At 42.6% G+C, this 21,453-nt stretch overlaps 1 protein-coding gene across 1 annotated transcript; it reads right to left on the bottom strand.

Moving 5' to 3' along the window:
- Positions 1-3,969: 3,969 nt before the first annotated feature.
- Wnt16 (Wnt family member 16) lies at positions 3,970-14,491 on the bottom strand. The gene is made up of 4 exons (XM_021655306.2): positions 14,267-14,491; positions 13,826-14,073; positions 11,711-11,997; positions 3,970-5,034 (listed from the first exon to the last, which is right to left on the bottom strand). The coding sequence occupies exons 1-4, from the start codon at positions 14,359-14,361 to the stop codon at positions 4,570-4,572; spliced, it is 1,095 nt and encodes a 364-aa protein (XP_021510981.1). The 5' UTR covers positions 14,362-14,491; the 3' UTR covers positions 3,970-4,569.
- Positions 14,492-21,453: the final 6,962 nt, after the last annotated feature.

The following is a 21,453-nucleotide window of genomic DNA, read 5'->3' as shown; positions in this document are numbered from 1 at the left end:
GCTCCGGAGCTAAGTTTATATAAGCAGACTAGGAGGAAACATCTGTAACTCTACTTACAGATTCCTCAAAGTCTTCATATGGTGTAAACCTAATCCTGATTATTTGATTCCACAAGTGCACAGAAGAGTGTAGATTTTGCAGCTGATCTATCTTGTGGGTGGACACTTGATATGCAGTCACTATACTTACTTCCCTCATCTGAGAAATGGAGCCACAATACTGGTGCCTAATTTGTGGAATTGTGAAGATTATTCACATATATATAATTTGTATATATATATATTCATACATATGTAGATATATACATTATATGTATATATATATATATATATATATATATGTGTGTGTGTGTGTATGTATATATGAACAGATTTATTTTGGCCCATGCCAGCTATACAGAAAATTTTATCAAGGTGTTTACTAAAGTTATGTTTGCCTGCAAAGGAAATGAGTCTCTCCCATCTCTCTTTGGTTTACCGCTACGTCCGCTTTCATGCTGTGACTCAGCCCTGCTCTTTATGCAAGACCTGTTGCGCTTGCATAGTAAAACTGAAATTAAAGCAAGTATCCGTACAGCTTAGCTGTCCTCAGAAAGGTTTGTCTTGGGGACTATTTGTGGTTCTTGGGGAAAGAATTTGAACTTTTCTTTCCTCAAATCAGCTTAGTAGATCACAGTGTTTCAAATAAGGAACTAACTAACGGGCAGCTTATTTTTGTCTTTGAGGGCTTAAGGGAGGAGACCTCCAAACTACCAGAAACTCATGAAGGGCCAGCGCTTTGGGCTCCCCAGCTACCATTTCCATGTCCTCACTGAGTAAATACTAGCTTTGTTGAATTTTAAGGGTCACGGTTACATGTTCTCTATTGATCTTAACACTAGAACTGTTCATATCAGTACTAACAAGGCTTCAGAAAAAGTGTGTTTCTGTGTACACAAAAATTTGTACTGTGACTATCACATGATTCTAAAGCTGCAAGAATATGTAAAGTCATAGCATGTAAGCATAGGAGGAAGTGTCCTTATTCTTGGTATAATGTGTAGTTCCTTAAACTACAGAACAAAGCAAATACCATCCAAACTGGGAGTGGGGGTGGTACTGTGGTTGTTTATTGCCAACAGCATGAATAAGTTCTGTAGGGTACTGTTAACAGAGAAATGCTTTCCATATTCCGAATCCAGAGGTTACAGATAACGCTACTGTGTAATGCACCTTTATGTTAGTTATTTTAAAGATGGAGTCTCATCTTTATGTGGCCCTGGATAGATTGGAACTCTCTCTATAGACCGGACTGGCCTGGAACTCCCAGAGATCCGTGTGCCTCCCCCTCCCGAGTGCCAGCATTAAAGGTGTGTCACCATTCCTGGCTAATTTTTTTCTTAGTTTTATTTGAAGGTGATCCATTTCTCTCTTATTAGTTCCAAATTAAAAAACAAACAAACAAAAAACAGAAAATTTAAACTCTTAAGTTGAAAAACATCAGTGGCACTGCTCCCGTATACGTAATCTACAAGAACCAGTATTAATTTGTCTGGCTGTGAGTTCTATGTGATGCAAACACATCACTAGGACCAGATCCTGTAGTGCTCTGTTGGCGGTGGGCATTCAAGTAACCTTTCCTGGTAAATTAATGCCCTGTTTTTTTCTCTACACATAATCCCCCCTCCCCAGCCTCAAACTGCTTCAATTAGTAGGAGCTAAAACCCGCTGCTGGTGCCCAGCAAGGGCCCAGATTGCTATTAGACAGATAAGAATAGCTGTTGACCAACCCCAACTCCCAACTGTCAAGTATGAGCTCATTTAACCAGATGCTGCTAACGCTAACCCAGATGATCTTTGCCAGACCTTCTGGGAAGAAAACATTTTCCAGTCTTCAAAATCTACAACTAGAATATGGCCTTTTTTTTTTTTTCCTTAGAAGGTGAGGTCTGCAAACGTGGGGGCCGTGTGACCAAGAGAAGCAGAGATGGAGCTGCCAGGGGTACAAGAATTAGAGGCGCACAGCTCTGGAGCCTGGCATTCAAGACAGTGCCAGAAGCAGATGGGAGTGATGCTAAGCGCTGAGCCTAGGGACTATGGTGGGCATTTTCTGATGCTTCCTCCGATCCAGTTAAAATTTTGATGTTTTCAGTTTCTGAGCCAATATGTTTTCTTTAATGTTTAAGTCAGTCTAGTCTGGGTTTGGTGTTATTTGCAACCTAAAGATAGATGGTGAAAAATTCAAAGGTCACTGTAGGGGTTTTGCCAAAGATAAGAAGGAAAAGACTGCACAGACAGCTTGGGGGTGAAAAATTCTTCCTTGGCTTCCTAAAAAACAAACAAAGAAACAAAAACAGCCACACAGGCATTGGGGTTTTCAAGCAACGGCTGGGGAGTCCAGCTACCATGAATCAGAGGCTGACTGATTTTCAGTCAGTTGATAGGGGTTACAAAGTTTTCTAATTAGTAGAGTCAGTTAGTCTTTGCTATAGTTTTAAAAGGATGGTTACTGTCAAGGCAGATAAAGTAGAGTTACTTTGCAAAGAGAACATGAGAGTGCCCCATATCACATCACTCTAGTCAGGGAATAACAAGAAATGAGAAGCAATTCTTTCAAATTAACAGTATATTTGTTCATTTGCTATGTCCGTATTTCTCATTTAGCAAACAGTAACTGTTAGACCTTAAGAATCACAATTAAATGTTCAGTCTTGATCTTTAACATCAAAATTGAGAAATCTTCCATAGGTTTGCTTTTCAAATTACTGCCCAATGTTGTTTTAAAAAGTCAATAGGAAATAGATTAAAATATTTGATAAATATTTATCTTATTATAAGAAAAAGAATGTTTTTGTTTTAATCCTGAAATTAGAAAAACAATTTTTCAGATAATTCTAAAATATTTAACAAAGTATGAAAGCATAAGGATTTATGTTAAAATACAACCTTAAATACAGCCCTTTGACATTTCACTAGGTGTTTTGTGAAATATGAACATATATGTGTAGGGTAAAACAAGAAAGAGGGGTTGGAGATTTAGCTCAGTGGTAGAGCACATGCGTAGCAAACACAAGGCCCTGTGTTCTGTCTTTAGCTAACCCTCCCCACCCCACCCCACCCGACCCCACCCCCCAAAAAAAGGAAAGGAAAGAAAAGAAAAGAAAAAAGAAAATCAGCACTTAACATTCAAATGGAAGGGTAACATTGCATAAAGTATGATAAATACCCAGGGTATCAAATTCAACATTATTCTGGCTTAGATTTCTTTTCCCAGCTAAGACTTTTAGGATGAAATTTGTTATACTAAAACAGAGCTAAGGCTGAAGACAAAAGAATTCGATTACTTAGGCTACTGAAATAACACGATCTTTGGCATTTTGTAACACACTTTAATCAATAGCACAGAAAACTGTCATTTTCAAGACAGTCAGGTCTACAGAGAGGAACCCTGTCTCAAAAAACTAAAAACAGAGTTTTTTGTTTTGTTTTTTAAAGAAAACTGTTATTTTTGGCAAGAAACACATTCAGGTAATTGCCTCAATTACCTTCTTTTTCATTGTTTTAGAAAAGAATTAGTAGTGTGAAAAAGAAACAAAAGCTATTCTTATTTCTCGACATAACCTTATTATTCTAGTACTCTCAGACTTTAACAATAAATGTCTTTAAGTCTTAATATATGTTACATAAGTTAAATACTATATTTACAACATATAAAACTTTTAAAGTAAAATACTATACAAATACTGACTTTACATAATTAAGGGTGCTTTTCCTTTCAATTTTTTTTTTTTTTAAGGATCCCACCTCCCAGCATATCACAGATAAGTTTTTAATGGTAGAAACTGGTCTGCGATAAAAGAATAAATCCAAAGGTTAAAAGTGGTATAAATTTTACAGAGTTTTTACACTTCCTAGGCAAATCTAGACACATAAAAGTCCCAATCAGGTATTACTTTTTACATTTTGATTCTTTTATTACTTATCATCTTTAAAGAGACTTTAAAAGAGATATTATATCTGTTAACGAGGATATTTTCAACTGGCCCTTCTTTTGGAGTGTATGAAAGCAGAAAGTAAGCACCTGCCCCTTGGTTACTTTTCAGCGTCTTTTGTCTACACACAGATAATAAAATTGATTCTATTAAAATACTAAAGAAAAATGCAATTCATGTGTACTGCTCGTTGCTCCTAGAAGAGATGTCTTTAAGAAATGATCGATGTGCAGCCTTCCGTAACTGTGTCTCCAGTCTAAGGTCTTATTCTGAGCCTGGACCAGTTCTCTGGGACAATCCGCCCCACCTCGGTATCACTTCGGAAACAGACTGATGTTCCCTATCTGTCAATACGTGTATATTCCCCAAACCATCCAAAGGCGACTGCCACCCTTTCCAACCTTAGAATCCTAAGCGATCCTCATGATCGACTTGTGGATGGGTCTCTCTCGGGAAGAAAACGGGGACCGGCTGGCGCAGGGGTCTGGAGCTAGCACAGGCGGCGACTTCCCCAGCCGCGCACGGTAGGGGGCGCTCTCCAGACTCCAACGCCTTTGGTTGCTGCTGAGCAGTCCCCGCGCTGGGCTGGATGGAGAGCTTACTTACAAGTGTGGACATCGGCCATGCTCTCACACCTCCTGCAGCGGACGTAGCAGCACCAGATGAACTTACACTCACACCTCTCCACGTGCCTGACGACGTGCGTGTTGTAGCCTCGGCCACAGCACAGGAGGTTGCAGCCGTCAGCGCCTCCGGACGTGCGATTGCACTCTCGGCCCTGGGTCCCAGGGATGCCCAGTTTCTTGTTCTCCACACAGTAGTTGGGAGACTTATGGACGTACAGCAGGTCGTCCTTGAGGATGGGGGTCTGCCTCTGATCCTTTTCTCTCCTGCGCATTTTCCTTCTGGTTTTGTCCGAAACCTGGACGCTGTTTTCATATTTATCTTTTAAAAAGTGCCCGATCTTTTCAAAAGCAGACATAGTTTTCCAGCAGGTCTTCACGGCACACGAGCCGGAAACGCCATGGCAGCGGCAGTCCACAGACATTAGCTTGGCGACAGCCTAAAACCAACAACGATTGTGTTCAAATGTCATTGGCGCAGAGTTAAACAGTTAAACGAGCCACGCCAGGTCCCTACGCTTCCCTCTATAAAATGATGGCTTGAACATAAACCATCCTTAAGGCTGTTTAGAGTTCAAATATTTTGTCATTTATTTCTGTCGAAACGTTTTGAGTCTATACAGAAAACTTTCCCACACTACATTTGAAACAGGAGGGGATGGGGTGGGACAGGGAGATTCTCCCTGAGTGCTGCCTAGCCTGAAGGTCTGAGTGGGATTCCTGGGAAGCCGCGTGGTAGGGGGAGAGAACCAGTCCCTGCAAGGTGTCTTCTGACTTCCGCGTGTGCACCATGGCTTGTGCAGGAAACCCTGTACAATAAATAGCTATATAAAGGTTGTAAAACAAATGAGTGTCAGGACACCTACTTTTACTACTCACCAAAGATGGTCTGAAGCAACCTCAAAGAACTCTCATTCTAATACCTCCCTCATTTGCGGGTGAGAAAGGATGCTCCTGCTTGCCTACATATATCTGACACTTGCCCTTCAGAGTATGGTTCACGGACCACCAGCTCCAGCATCCTTTGTAAGAAATGCAGACAACCCTGGTCCTAAGCATGATGGACAGAATGAAAAGCTACATTTTAAACTGGAGTCCCAGGCGATCGATCACCAGGCAAATCAACAACAGGGTAGTTGCCTTCAACTTTGACAGTGTATACAAGGGGAACCATCAATAATACTTTCCAAGTGACCAGTTCTCAAACTTGAAATCTGATTGGCCGGGGTAAGCTGCTCAGGATGATATAGTGGCACTCCACAGCGACACCTGTTGATTCCAGTGAGCCTTCCTAGGTTTGATCACTATAGAGTCAGTTACGTGAAGGGGGGGGGGGGCAGGGGAGAGAAGGGACATGAGAACATGCTATGCCCTGGCCACAGACCACACAAGCAACCTTGCCTCAGGTTAGATTTTCAAAGGAAGAAGGAGCCAGAGTGTGGCGGCAGCTGACTTATTCTTATGCTTTTCTGGAAAATTAATGGAAAACACAGCTCCTATCCCTGATGGATAAACAGAATACCCTTAACATGAAGAATAAAAAGAAAATAATGTGCCCAGTGTCACAACTCTTGGGTGGGTGACACAGGGAGGCTGTGAAGGTGAGGCTAGCCTGGGGAACTTAGTGAGGACCAGGCCAGGCTAGGCAGCATAGTGGGACCTTGTCTGAAGATAAAGGAAAAGAAGACCATGTTTATATAATTTTAAAATTTAGTTTATACAGCCTGGGGTGCTAAATGAGCTTACACACAGTTGCAATAGCTCATTGTTTGAGGCATGTTAAAGTCTAAATGCTCCTATCTTTGATGATGTTAGAGTGAGAATTAAGATGAATTTTTCAATGAGCCTGAACTAACAAGTGAGAGAGTTCTAAAGTTTTAGGTCTCTAGCTTCTTACATATCAACTGCTTCCTGCAGTCCCCAGATGATGGCAGAGGAGATTAATAAATCGTCAGGACTAGCTATAGGGTTGACATTCTGTCAACATGCTGGGCAAAATGAAAAATGAACCCACCCAATTCAGTGACTTAAAAAGTAGGCTTATAACCTCTCAAAAAAGAAATTTAAACTCCACTTACAGTTCTTATCAAAACTACAAAATGACCAAAGCTCTGTTAGTATCGATGTGTCTGCAAGACAGCATTTTCTAACATTTTCTGAATATTTCCACAGAACTATTCAGAATATTTTAAAAAAATATTGTATTGCAGCCTTAAATGAGAGCATATGGCATTGGTTTGTACAATGTTTAATACTTCTCAGTAGCATTTAAAACAATCCTACAATAGTATTTAAGCCTTATTCTTTCTAGAACATAGGACATAATCATTTTAATTCATAAAACTTCAAAACTAATAAATGTATCCATTTCTTAATGCACTGAGCAAAAACACCCTATGGTGATTAAAAAAATAAAACACCTTATTTTTTATTGCATAAAGTATGGACTACAAATAATTTGATTTACGGCATTTGATACCCACAAAATACTTGCTTCTTTAAGAGGTCTATATGCAGATAAATGTTTAAAAGTAATACAATTGGCCACCTTTGTTCGTATTTTAAGTGCTAAAGGATATGAGAAAAAAAAAGCTCAATCAATGTAGGTAATAAAATAAATTGTCCAAGAATCCCCAGACCTGAGTGTAAGTTTATGTTTAAGCCAGATCAGCGTTCCTGATAGTCGTCACTTGGTGATTTAAAGCAGCCTTCCCTTCAGATCATGACTGAGAGCCCAACTTCTTTTATTAACCAGTTCCGACATGGCTGTTGCTGGTTTGCAAAGCACGAGAGACAGAGTAGAAGGCACACCTAACGGCTATTGACCGGCTCACTCACACACGCAGTCTTAACACGCCTTGGGTAGGGGGCTAACCTTATTGGAAGAGGTAACAGAAATCACCACCATTAAGCCGCCGCTGGCAAGTGAGTGGTCTGGGAAGCCACTGAGCGAGTGGAGATCTCCTCCAGCTCCAGCATAACTCTCCCAAACAGCATGAGTCCACCTGAACTGCCTCAGGTTTGGAAGAATAAAAACAGGCTTGCAAATTCAATTTTGTCACCTACTAAGCTTGCGCTAGGATTTTCATACTCTAGAAAGCAATTCTTTTTAAATACCAGGACTTCATAATTTCTCGGTATTATGTTTCTAAACTTTTAGTTGTATGACTTTTGATCAAAGTTGACCCTAGCATAAGCGGAAGACATAGTATTCTTATCATAGATGTGACATGTAATTTTCCCACCCCAGAATTTACATACATAAACGAATTTCAAGAAGATGAATTTCAAATATAATTTGAATGACGGTGTCCCCATGACACTCCAAAGATAGAACTTGGAATTAAGGTAGAGCAATACAGTCGCTGCTTGGAGAATTTTATGAAATGAGGAGTTTCTGGGTACACACACACACCACACACACACACACACACACACACACACGGCTTAACTTCGCCGGCATTAGTGTTTCTTGGAGTATGTTTTCATAAATTATGTACTTGATCTGGTTTTATAGCAAGAAATTCTTTTCACTTAATATCCAGTTAATGAGCAGGTACTTGGTTGTGATTCCAATTTTATAGAAAAGTAAGCAGTGTGGTTAGGACACTTGTCTCACATAAATTGGTGATACATGATATACGGTCCTTATAACTCAGCAGGATAATGTTAGAAAAACAGAAAAACGAAAGTGGAAAATGTAAGTCCAAAATGTATATCCTGTATCTTTTCTGCTGCGGTTCTTAATTAATGTGAAACAGCTAGTGTGAGCGGCAGTGGTTGCTCTGATGTTTTCTGGTAACTGGAGAAGAGAATAGCAACCGAATGAATTGTGTGCGGTTATGGGAAAATTCCTTTCTCTCCTCCAGTTGAGTTGTTAAGGTTTATAACAATGTTAACAAAGGAATGTTTTGTTAACTATTGCAAACAGATGTTTTGGTGGAGTAGTGTGAAACCTATGGGAGGGCAATTAGGAAGGTGGCATTTAATCTACAGGGTTCCTCATGGAAGTTTTGGCTTGGTAAGTTTCTAATGACGTGAAATAGGGAAGATGTATCGTTAGGACTCAGTGCAAAACAGACAGAACATAAGAGATGGTTTCAGGACTAATGGCCTCGCAGTTTTGAGTCAAAGGAAATGCTGTAATGAAGACTGTTTTCCACTTACTGCTTTATCCAAACTTTACTAGGAATGGCCAGAAACTGGTGTGGAACATTCTGTAACCAATACTTCATTGTGTCAGCCATCGGAGGATCTGTTTAATTTAAGAACTCTGCCAGTTAAGATCAGATGGATGTGTGTAGGATTCCTATGCCTCTGACCCATTTTCTCTCTTTCTAGCCCAAAATACATTTGAACCTGCTTAACAGCAAAACACTGTTTTGTTGTTCGACTACTTATAAATATTCTTGAAACAGGTCAATGAAAATTTGGGGTCTGCCCTTCCCACTTTGTTGAGTTACTCATAATAAAACAAATTATGGGTTAGGAAAACTTAAAAGTTTATGAGGTAGACATGGTAAGAATGGAAATATTTTAAGCACACCAAAAGAAATACCCATAAATATTCCAAGTCACATTATTCCCAGAAGTTCTGCCCCTGGAAGACATCACATCATTCTTCCAGCCAATCACCGCCCGGCAACATTATTCTTGGAGTCATAACTTTAGGAATGGTGTCAGAAACCAATTGGGAATCGGAGTATTTAAGGTCAGCGGTTAGAAAATCATCTATCCTGCTCACAGTGCTACCAAGCGCCAGTACCCACACTTCTCTGAACGCTTTCCTACATTTTGAGTTTGGGATTTTGAGACTAGAAAAACCAACTCAATTGAATGCAGACCTTAAATTTTACTCAGACAAACATGCCTGACAGATCAAAGTCATAATGGCCAATATTAAAAATTGAGTCAGTTTCTTGTCCATGTCAGAGAAACCCACTTTTTGTTTGTTTAGACTTTTTTTTTAAGCTACCAGTGGAAAGAAAAAATACAAAAATATTTTAAATTATAAATACCTCTTGAGAAACGACCAACAAAAACACCCATGTATTACCCTCAAAATAACCAGGTAAATGTTTTGTAATATTTTAGGATCCCATCTAGAATGATGTGAGGAAAAAAAAAAAGATTCACTAAGGGCAACAAATCTGCACAACATGTACCTTTGTGTGTGTTGAATTGCTCTTTGCCAGTACAGAAAAACAGCAAAAATCTAGTGATATGGAGAAATGGAGTTTTTTCCTAGCTAACAATGAATATTGAAATTGATGCTGAACAAAATAAAAATGTAAGTAACAGTTTAAGACCAATATTAACAATGATAGGGTCAAATATTGCTACCTAATTTGCAATTGCTAATACATATGATGAAATAAAACTGAATGTTATTAATAAAACTGATTTACTTAATGCAAATGTTTCAATGTCATTATCTAAGAGTTAATCATAAGATGAGCTTCTTAGTTTTGTTTTTTTTGATATATGTTAAATCACCCATCAAACTATTTAAAGACTGCTAATAATAAATATTTATGTAACTGATTTATCAACCTTTAAATGTAGTGATTGATGTGCCCTGATATTTTTCTTGAACATAATGCTAGAGCTTAAAAATATGTTAATTGCATTTTACTTCTTTCATATTGATATGTTAGAAATAATACATTTTTCTTTATTTAAATTCAATCAACTTCTTATTCTTCTTTTCACAATGAAAAACCGTAAGAGAAAAAGGCATATAGCTAAGCACAGTGCTGAACAAGAGCAGTTGTCAGCAACATAAAATAACTTTTCTGAAGCTCCTAAATAAAACAATGGAAAACTTGCATTACGTTTTTGTTGATTTTTTTGTTTGCTATCTTGCCTTTTTAAATTGCATAGTCAAATGAAATGGAAACTGTAAATATAAACTTTCGAAGTTATGGTAAAGTTTTACTGAGTCTTCTAGTTTTTCATATTTTAAACGAAGGCTGTTAAATAAAGAAAACTGGCTGGATATTCCAAGCATTGTGAATGAGCCCCATTATTCACTTGCCAAAAATGTAAAAAACAAATGCAACATATACTTTAACTATTCCTAAGAGATGCTGCAACTTGTCTGAATTCATTTCAGGAGGATGTGGCAGATTGCAGTAACCACATTTGGGACCTTGACAGGTAATTGGAAATTCAAAATAATATACAATATATGCCGATATGGCTGCCTTGAAAAGTTTACTGTGACATAGAAAATATGTATTCATAAAAATGTTACAGTCTTTTAGCAAAGTTACGGTGAATTGCCAAACAATTCAACAGTGTTGTAGAATCCAAACTTTATTGTATGGATAGGCAGTAATGTAAATATATAAAAGCTAAGTAAGCTAAACACATTTCTTTTTAAGAAAACAATTTTTAAAACCAGAATTTATATAAAGGAGTTCACTAGGTGCTAGGTCCTTGCATTCAGCTCTCCTCAACATATATTTAATATAGCTATGTTTTAAAATGTCCTTCTTTACTTTTAATATAGTCATAGCTTTATATTCATATTCTTTTATGAGTTTTAATTGAAACTAGGTTATTTTATACAATTAACAATTTTCCACAAAAAAACTTTTGCTTTACAAAAAATATAGCGGTTGCATATTCCCTAAGGAATCTTACTGGAGAAAATAAGATAAACCTGACAGCAACCTAACATGTTGAAGAGTCGCTGGCTACCAAACAGGAGATTTAAAATAATAATCAAAAAATTCAAACGGTGGAGATAACACTTGATTCAGCCCAGTAAATGACAAACACTGTAAACTCCATTCTGGAAATGCCAGAAAGCAGGTTAGTGAGTAACCAATGAAACAACAGGACCTTGTATATCTTTTAATTAGTAATCTTTCAGTATACGAAGTGCACCAACAGTAATACACTATTGCAGAATTTAATGCTTACCAGTTGGTATTTGCCTAAACTAAGCCAACATAGCTAATACGCACTCATGAAGGGATAGGTGCCTATTTATTGCTTAACCCGCCAGTGTCTGGCTTTTAAGTTATTGGCGCGGACTTGCCCAGAAGCATAAGCCAAGTGTTATTTACCCAGTGGCACTAAGGTCTTAATCAGGGCTTTCATACATACCTGCCGTCCTGCCTCGTTGTTGTGAAGATTCATGGCTAGCAGCACTTTGCTCTCCTTTCCCGTGGTGTTGCTGATGGGGATATCTAGAAACTTTCTGCTGAACCACATGCCGTACTGGACATCATCCGAGCATCCTCCCCAGTGCCAGCCTTCACTGGCCGAGCCACCGTTCTGCAAGGTGGTGTCACAGGAACACTCTGTCATGTTTCCCGCACTGCATGACCTCGTTACTGAGTGCACCAGGCCTGCAGCCATGATGGCATAAATGAATGCTGTCTCCTTGGTGCCTAGGAAGAAAACATCGATAAATCACAGAGCCGTCATTTTCTGCTGAAATTCAGTCCTAAGCCTCTTACTTGTTTTCTTGTGAGGCAATCAGTCTTTTCAGGTGTTCACAATGGATGCTGTAATGCGTGAATATTTGGAAAGAAAATCTACTATTCTAAACTTTAAAAAAGAGCAGCATGATAATTTTCAGGATTCGATGCCATTTTGTCACTCATTCTCCTCATATATTACACTCGTGCTTGTCTGTAAAATCTGTCACCCTCACTAGGACCTACCTTAGTGTTTCATAAATAGGAGTAGCTCATTAGTACTTGTTGAATGTAAATCTTTTGCATGGACAATGTAAATGGAAACTAAAGAGGGAACAGATTCCTCATCCTTTTTCAAAGTGTGCTGCATTCACAAAACACAAGTGGAAATGTTTGGGGTGTTTTTTTCTTTGAATAGATACTATGCGTCAGAATGCAAACTGAAATCAGCAAAAATCAAGACAACTGGCAGAGAAATGTTCATTTTCTTTCACAGCAAAGATAAGATTTTAGAAGGGGAGAATGTAATCAATCGGTAACAATCACTGACATTAAGCAGTTAACATTTTATGCAGTACAGCCGGTCTTACAGTCACAAAAGTAATGAAAAGAAGATAATTGAAAACTTGCAAAAAAATCGAGTTGTTGTGGGAAAGTACATTATTTTGAAACAGTTGCATTTTGCACTGCTTCAGTAGAGTTGGAGTTAAAATCTTTGAAATCAAAGTTCCATTAAGACATTCATAAAATAGACTAGAAAGGACTCAGCAGGCAACTTTTTTTTTCTTTGCAGATGTTTAGATTGGAATAGAAACAGCTTCACACCCGTTGTCCAATAAACCTTTTCGGCAGCGAACGCTTTTGCATCTCAGAAACTCTTTAAGACACGTCAATTTTCTCTTTCTTAATTTTCTTTCTTTCTCCTCCAGGATCTTACCCCAACCCCCAGCTCAGGGATCCTTCAGCAGAGCTTGCCAAAACTCAGAACTGGGTACACAGAGCTCTGGCAAGGCGCGTGCAGAAACTGAGTGGGGAAGGGTCAAGGGTGAAACACGAACGGAAACGAACTTTAAAAACGACAGCGCATCTCTCAATGCCTCGGGCCTAAAACTCTCTGACTGCTAATATCCCAGAAAGCATCCTAGCTCCGAGTACCATCATCCTCGCTAAGTCACCACGCACGTGGAAGAACTTTATTTTTTCACTGCGCTTTGATGTCCCGCGGAAAGCGAGCCCAGTCATGGAAAGGTAGAAGGAACAGGCAGCTGGGGGGACGCAAAAGTAGTCGCGCTCAGGTGACAATCCTTTTAAAAATCACCATTGTGCACTAAACCTGGCGTTCCCAGGAGTCAATAAAACTGTACTTCAATTAGCCGCTTGTCTGCGGCTCTGTGCGCCACAGAGCGGCTTAAATCAAAGCAGATGCGGCAGCAGCATTCCCGGCTGCAGACCTCATGTTTGTCCAGCTGGTCACCCACGGAGCGGGCCGGCACGGGGTCCTAGGGGTCGATGGGGTGGAGCCTCATGGTTTTTCTGCAACTTTGGCAGGGGCCACCGGAGGGAGAGAGAACCGCAGCCCTTCTAAGCGTCCCTTCGTAGATGTGGGGCGTCCCTCTCTAGGGCCACACCTGCACGCTGGGCTCTGGCCCCTGCCGACCCACTCTCCACAGCACCAAAAGTCCTATTTGAAGTTCTCGCGAGCACCGAAGGGTGCAGGCACTATCCAGTCTATCGAAGGCACTGGCAGAAAAGTTGTCGCTCGTCTGTCCCGCCATCCCCCGGGGTCCCGCTGACTCACCGCTACTCAGCTCATAGCCAAAGAGGGGGCCGGTGCCGAGCGGGGCCGAGGTGGCAGTGGCGACCACACAGTTCCACCTCTCGTGTCGGAACTGGCTCCTGCACTCCTGAATGCCCAGCCGGGCTCCTTCGCGGATGCTGGGGAGCAGGTACGGTTTCCTCTTGCACAGCTCCTTCTGGCGGCTGTTCAGCGGCAAGCCGGCGCAGCCCAGTTTCTCCGGTACCCCGAAGGAGGCGATGCCCAACCACCTGTAAGACGCGGCGCCCCTGCGGTAAGCCGCTCCCCTGCCCTCCCCTGCGCCCCCCTACCGCAGACGCGTGAGACCAGCGGTCTCAGGGTCCCCGCCCCTCCTCCCGGGCCTCAAGTTGAAAGCTCCCCCCGGCCCGGGTCATCCCTTCGACCACCTCCTACCCTACCTGCCTCCGCAGCGCCCATACTCACATCCAGTTGCCTTGGGTTCCGCAGGGGAGCAGCGAGAGCACGGCTGCCCAGAGCGCGCACAGGCTGGGCAGGGCCAGGAGCGCCGCTCTATCCATGGCCCACGCATGGAGTCCCCCAGGCTCGGCCACTCCTCTTCTGTCCCCTCTCTCCAGAGGCCCGCAGGGCCTGTGGTCAGTTTCCTAGCACCCAGTTGTTCCTTGCTCTCTTTCTCTTGGAAGGTAACATTAAAAAGGGCAGCAATGACAGAGACTACCAGCAGTCCTCCAGGCCCCAGGAAGATGAAGTGGAGAAAGTAGCCTGAGGTCCTCTCGCGCAGAGGTGCGTGCGTGCTGGAGGTGCAGGAGCGTCCCTCACGTTCCAAGGTGAGAAACTTCTGCTGATGTCTCGGTGTCTCCATCGCCCCAGGCTTCTCCTCGCATCTCCTCCCCCGACCGCGCCTGGCGCCTGATTGGCCTAGCAGCAATCCCGTATCTCACCATCTGGAAACTTCAGTGTCTCATTGGCTAACAGTGGGCTCTGCGGGGGGCGCTCCTGTGCTGAGCCTCTGCGACTGTCTGACTAGACCTGGGAGTGTCACGACCTTTCTCCTCTTGTCACAATGTCCTTAGAGGAGGTCACTGCGAGACTGAGTCAACCCGAAGAGCGAGGAAGTGATGGGCGCTTCTTAGCATCCTTACCCAGCCACATCTAAATTAATCCTCTGAGTAAAAAGGATGAAGGCTCTTGCTGGGATGGGTGTGCGAGGGTCGGGGAGGCCTCCACTCTTCTTTCCTGTATTTCACCCTAGAGAATTATCTTTTTAAGGTCACAGTTGGTACCACGAAAAGTTGACCTTTAAATCCCCTGGTTGAGGTGCCCCTGGCCAGCAGAGAGGATCAGTGAGAAGCTGTTAGGGCTAGCTCCTCGCGTCATTTGGATATGCATTTATCTTTAGCATCAAATATATACGTATTTTAGCTGGGTTCTGTGATGGCTTCCCTCTTTTGTCTTATTTCTGTAGCTTTCTCCTAAGGAAAAAATGGCAGGCAGGCAAACGTGTGAGAGCTCACTAGAGAATTCCAAATAGGAGGAGGGTTGTTCCCTTCTCTTCCGAGCCACACTGACTTTCCCAGAAATACCATACACAGCGTTACCGACTGAAAACAACAGCGACGATGGTTAAAGCCCAAGTGCTGCCTCCACACCAACTGCAGGCCCACACGTAAGGAAGTCTGCAGAAGCGAGACCCCTTTCCACAAGTGTAGAAACCAGCCAGGCAGACAAATCTAAGGCCAGAGAAATTCTGAGCATCAGTAACGCGGATTATAGGTAAATGGTATTGGCAGTTTATGCTTTGGCCGAATATACTTTAGAAGCAGGAAGTGTTCTGGCAGCTGGTAGTTTTGGAAGGTTAGTTAGCCAGCCTTTGCCCTCAAGAACTCTTCGAAGATGCCTGGAACATACCTTGCTGTAGAATCAAAGAACCCTGCTCCTCATACACACACACACACACACACACACACACACACACACACAAACTGTTCAATGTTTCCATCACCTGCTCCCAGCAGGACGTCCGGAATGATAGTGAACTCTCCAAGGTGCTATCATCCCAGCAGGTGCCCTAACTCCGCCTCAACACAGGCCGGCTTTGTCAGCATTGGCTGCTTCTAACCCCGAGCATCACCTAGGGTCGATCAAACTTCACCCAAACTCTCACCCTGTCTCCTTCACTCCCTTATCCAGCAGATATTTATTGGATGTACTCTGTGTACCACGTCCTAAAACCACATTCTAATTTTTAGGAAGTCAAGTTGATCATAGGGTATAGTTACTGATCCAGAAATATTTTGGCTCCTGGTTAGTGGTCTCGCTGAAGATCAGAGTCTTTATCCAAGCTCGCTTTATCCTCTCAGCCTCTCCAACAAGGGACCATGCTAGATCCCGGGCTGTACCACCGCCACTGGTCTCGGAGCTCCAGACGCTCTTTCGAAGCACAGCTTATTGAGTGGATTACTGTGATGAGGAACATCCTGAACAGAAGCTTATGTGGCCTAAATGCTGAAAATAGAGACATTTCTTCCTTGGGAAAGAAACTGGGGAGGGTGCAGTCTTGGGTTTGGAAGGAGGGCATGGAGAACATCAATCCCTTAAGCTGATTTTTTCAGGGCCGACTGTGTTTGATTTTTTTTTTTTTTTTCATTCACACAGTGACATAGAGACTGCTTTGGGTTTGAATGTGGGACTAGCATTGACTCACATAGTTGGAGGGTTCATAATTTGCTTGACAAATCAGACAAGCAAACCAGAAATTACAATATGATACAGTGAGTATGGGAAGTACACCGTGACAAGAATTTACAGAGCGTAATCCAGAGTTATGGGCCAGACAGACGACTGTGCTGAACGCAGTCTTCATTTCTAGCTGGGATCCAGCACTGTGCAGGCATCCTTAAAGCCTTGGGAGGAACACCAAAGTATGCAGCTAGGGGATATGGAGCTCCAGCATTTCCAGGTCCATGTATACGGTCCTATAGTGTCTCTTTCGTGTGGTCTAGGGCCTTAGAGAAGGGGTGTGATTCTGCGTGTACTTCTCTATCCAAGTGCACATTCCCATTAGGTCATCCAGCTGAGGGATTAGGCTTGACACTCAGTGAGTGGACAGGTGAGTGCGGGCCGTTGTGAACCCCTACACACTGCGAGCCTGCTGTATGTCCTCGGATTCTAGGTTATTTCGTCTCTTTCTTTTCATTTTTATCACTGCCCCTCCCCCCAGGCCTGCACAGATAAAACCTGGGCTGTCAGAGAAGGGCGATGTATAGGGGTCAGTTCTCGCACTCCACCGTGTGGGGCAGGGGGATCAAACTAAGGTTATCAGGTTGAGCAGCAATGCTTTCACTCGGTGGAGCCATCTCACAGGCCTCCACACCATCTTTCTATCTTTCTTTTCGCCTCTGTCCACACTTACACAATTCTGCCCTCTGCACATAATTTATCCTAATTTTGCATATGAGGCAATAAATCTGGGAAGATAAGGAAGTTTACTGGAGACCTCTCTGATTGTAGCACAGAGTCCATGGCCAATATTTTATTTTAAACGGCCCTTTGAATCTACACTGCTGTATATCCTCATGCAAAGCTACCATTTGTTTTTTATTTTTTTTTTATTTTTATTTTTTATTTCTGACAAACTCTCAGATACACCAATATTAGGGCCTACATTTTTTTTTTTTTATTGTGCCCCTGGGTTCTGAACACGAAGCACACAGCGCTTGTTTGTTTTCAGGAATAAACAAAAGCTGTACTTGGAAAGTCTCCCAAGGAGCTCTCTGGGAAGTGGGTGTCCCTGAGGCAGACGGCAGTTTGCAAGGACAGGCTTACATTTCCCTGCCTTTGCTGAGTTGGGTTTGGGTGGGGCACAGGAAAGAGCAGTGGAAGGAACAGGCCCTGGAAGGCCAGTTGGCAGAGGCGACAATCTGGGGCACACATCTGAACTCTGAGCCTCAGTTTCTTGTTTGTAAAATGATCAGAAGCTGTGCTCTGTCAGATATGAATCTCTTACCGGAGCCCTCCTACCAAGAGAAGGAAGGCTGTTGTACTGAAGGGCTTGTTTCCCTACAACATGGCGGGGCACAAACATCTTTTTTATAAATTTTTTTTAATATTAGTTACCGTTTATTAACTTTGTATCCTAGCTGTATCTCACTCTCTCATTCCCTCCCAATCCCACCCTCTATCCCTCATCTCCTCCCTGCCCCTTTCCAAGTCCACTGATAGGGGAGGACCTCCTCCCCTGGTTTATCAGGTATCTTCAAGACTGGCTGCAAAGAAGGAAATCATGAAAATTGCAGGCAAATAGAACCTAAAAAAGATCATCTTGAGTGAGATATCCCAAAAGCAGAAAGACACACATGGTATATACTCACTTATATAGACCTATAAGATAGGATAAACATACTGAAATGTATACACCTAAAGAAGATGAACAAGAAAGAGGACCCAGGATAAGATGATCAAGATGATCAATCCTCACTTAGAAAGACAAATGGGATGGACATTGGATGTAGGAAAAAACAAGTAACAGAACAGGAGCCTACCCCAGAGGGCCTCTGAAAGACTCTACTTAGCAGTGTATCAAAGCAGATATTAAGACTCAAAACCAAACCTTCTACAGAGTTCAGGGAACCATAAGAAAGAAGGGGGAGTTAATATGACCTGGAGAGGACAGGAGCTCCACAAGGACCAAATATATTTGGGCACAAGGGGTCTTTTATGAGACTGTTTCTCCAACCAAGGACCATGTATGGATATAACCTAGAACCTCTGCTCGGATGTAGCCCATGGTAGCTCAGTATCCAAGTGGGTACCCTAGTAAGGGGAACAGAGACTGTCTCTGACATGAACTCAATGGCAAGCTCTTAGACCCCCCCCCCCCAAGGGAGGAGCAGCCCTGCTAGGCCACAGAGGAGGCACAAAGCATCTTTACATCTCCACCATCATGCTTGCTTTTGAATTTCAATGAAAAGACTTATTTAGATCAGGAAATCTTCTTTAAATGGTCAAATTGTGATTCATCAAAGAACCTAGTCAGATAAATTAAATTTTATTGTCAGAATAAAAGACGTTATAGGTACTTTATGTTGGAAGATGAAATTGAAGAACTCATTTATAACCTAATTTAGTTCTCTTAAAAGGTGGCTCATCTCTACTCTTGCCAATACGTGTTAATGTTCTCTGTTTGGTCTAGAATAACATAAAAGATGGGTTAAATTTAACCATACCTACAGCTACATATTTCAAATATCTTTGTTTCTGTAGCAGAATGCTATTTAATGCTTTTAATTCTGTAATGTGAAGAGGGAGACAAACTCCTTTTATTTAAAATTTTTATTTTTTTATATTAATTACAGTTTATTTACTTTGTATCCCAGCTGTAGCCCCCTCCCTCCTCCACTCCCAATCCCACTTTCCCTCCCTCATCTCCTCCTATTCCCCTCTCCAAGTCCACAGATAGGGGAGATCCTCCTCCCCTTCCATCTGACCCTAGCCTATGAGGTCTCATCAGAACTAGCTGCATCATCCTCCTCTGTGGCCTGGCAAGGCTGCTCCCCACTCAGGGGAAAGTGATCAAAGAGCCAGGAACTAAGTTCATGTCAGAGACAGTCTCTGTTCCCCTTACGAGGGAACTCACTTGGATACTGAGATGCCATGGGCTACATCTGAGCAGGGGCTCTAGGTTATATCCATGAATGGTCCTTGGTTGGAGTATCAGGGAGAAAAACTCTTACCTGACTAATGTGCTCTGAGCATCATTGAAGCAGGTGCCACCACTGTAAGTGGTCATTGACTGAGGAGGACCTTATACATGCTGGGTGAGCGCTCTGTCATGCATCGTACCAGCGGTCCCCAGATATTTGCCATTACCTGTTCAAGAAGTGAGACCTAATACATTGTTTGTTTGTTTGTTTGTTTTCATTTCTTGCTTCTCAAAATAGGGTTTCTCTGTGCAGCTTCAGCTCTCCTGGAATTCACTTTGTAGAACAGACTGGCCTAGGACCCAGAGATCCTCTGTCTGACTCTACCTGTTGCATGCTTGGGATTAAAGGCTCATGCCACTGTGCAACCATGCCATCTCACAACCTGAGCTTACTACCCCGAATTTGATCAGTGCTGTTAGCATGAATTCAAATTTTCACAGTCGACTGAACTCCGTAATTTATTGATCCCATAAGAAGGACGTGACCTTGACCTTGTTTCCTTAGCAGGAGGGGGTATTTTGAGCTGGCTCCTCTGAGAAGGAGGCTTAGGTGGGAAGAAGCAGATCTTAATTAACTGCTTTCACTCAATGAAGCCTTATACGTCCCTCTTCCCTTCCCTTTCCCCCTCCCCCAACTCTCCCTCTCATCTGTGTGGTCTTCTCTGTCCAGATTAGGAACAGAACCAGATGAATATCCAGTTGCCAATAAATCCTACCTCCCGCTTGAGACATTTGCGGATTACTAGGTGTAGAACGCAGTGGAGCCGGTTCCTGCTGGTAGTTTTCTCCCAGTCCCTGGGAACTCAGTAAAAAGTCTGCTTGCATAGATATGCCTTGGACTCCGCCTCTGGCAACCCATCAGAGAACGAGACTTCTAAGGCCCTGTTGTAAGAATTTCTGCTGCAGATCACAGAGACTTAGGCACTGGAAACTGATACCAACAGCGATGCAGCTGGTCTTAACTCCCACGATAGAACAGAAGACCAGAGGTGACTTTTCACATAGCCGGGTCTCCATTCAGTCTATTTTAAAATTCACCTGGATTCTGCAAGTGTGGAACAGAGCACATGCTTGGGCCACTGGCTCTCGGGTGGGGGTGGAGTGGGGGTGGGGGTGGCAATTGCCTTCTGGACACCCTGCTTTCCTTTGGTGGCAGAAAAGCTTGTAGGAATGACAGACCCACCCAGGGTAAGAGGAGACACCAGTGGCCACTTTGGGAGAAGGAGCAGGGTCTGGCAAGGGATGGGCTCTTTCTCTTTAAGTCACATGCTAAGGTGGCTCATCTCTTGACTGACATCTCCTACCATCTGGCTTGAAACAGTGCACATGCTCCTACCATCTTGATTAAAACACAGTATTACTATTTTATTGTATACGTGTGAGTGTGAGTGTATGTGCTTCAATACGGTGTATGGTATGTGCTCCTGTGGGCAGGTACATGTTCCTAGACACAGGACTGAGGAAGCCAGTCCAGGAGGCCATCAGGTACCCTGCTCTCTCACTCAGCTCGGAGCTGGGCTGGCAGCCAAGAAACTCCATAGATCATCCTGTCTCTACCTCCCACGGTGCTGGCATTGCAAGATCACACAGCACTCCTGGTTTTTATATGAGTGCTCGGATTTGAACTCAGTTCCTCCTGGTTTGGGAGCAGCAAGCACTTTTACCTACTGGGCCATCTCTTCAGCCCTCGGATTTAAATTGTGTAAAAGTTCATCTTAAAATCTGCCCCAAATGTGGCTTTTTTTCTTGCAGTATATGTAGGCAGAGTGCAACCATTTAAGGAGGGGGGAGGGGGGGAAGAGCAATTTATACAAAGAAGAAGAGCCAGTCACAACTCCTTAGAGTTCACAGGCAAGAAAAACACACAAAACACGAAATATACACAGGGACTATATTCTTTAAGTATTTCTTTAAATTTTTTCCTGAATTTTGCAAAATAAAGCAACTTTAC

Source organism: Meriones unguiculatus, chromosome 21 (genome assembly GCF_030254825.1).
Source record: "Meriones unguiculatus strain TT.TT164.6M chromosome 21, Bangor_MerUng_6.1, whole genome shotgun sequence".
NCBI classification, from domain to species: Eukaryota; Metazoa; Chordata; class Mammalia; order Rodentia; family Muridae; genus Meriones; species Meriones unguiculatus.
This window is presented reverse-complemented; position numbering and strand designations above follow the sequence as displayed.

What these genes read in the sequence shown, in the direction of transcription:
- Wnt16 (XM_021655306.2), bottom strand. Translation starts at nt 14,361, where the DNA reads ATGGATAGAGCGGCGCTCCTGGCCCTGCCCAGCCTGTGCGCGCTCTGG. An exon ending in TGGCTATGAGCTGAGTAGCG is followed by an intron (nt 11,998 to 13,825) that starts GTGAGTCAGCGG and finishes TTTTCTTCCTAG; the next exon opens with GCACCAAGGAGACAGCATTC. An exon ending in ACAACGAGGCAGGACGGCAG is followed by an intron (nt 5,035 to 11,710) that starts GTATGTATGAAA and finishes TGTTGGTTTTAG; the next exon opens with GCTGTCGCCAAGCTAATGTC.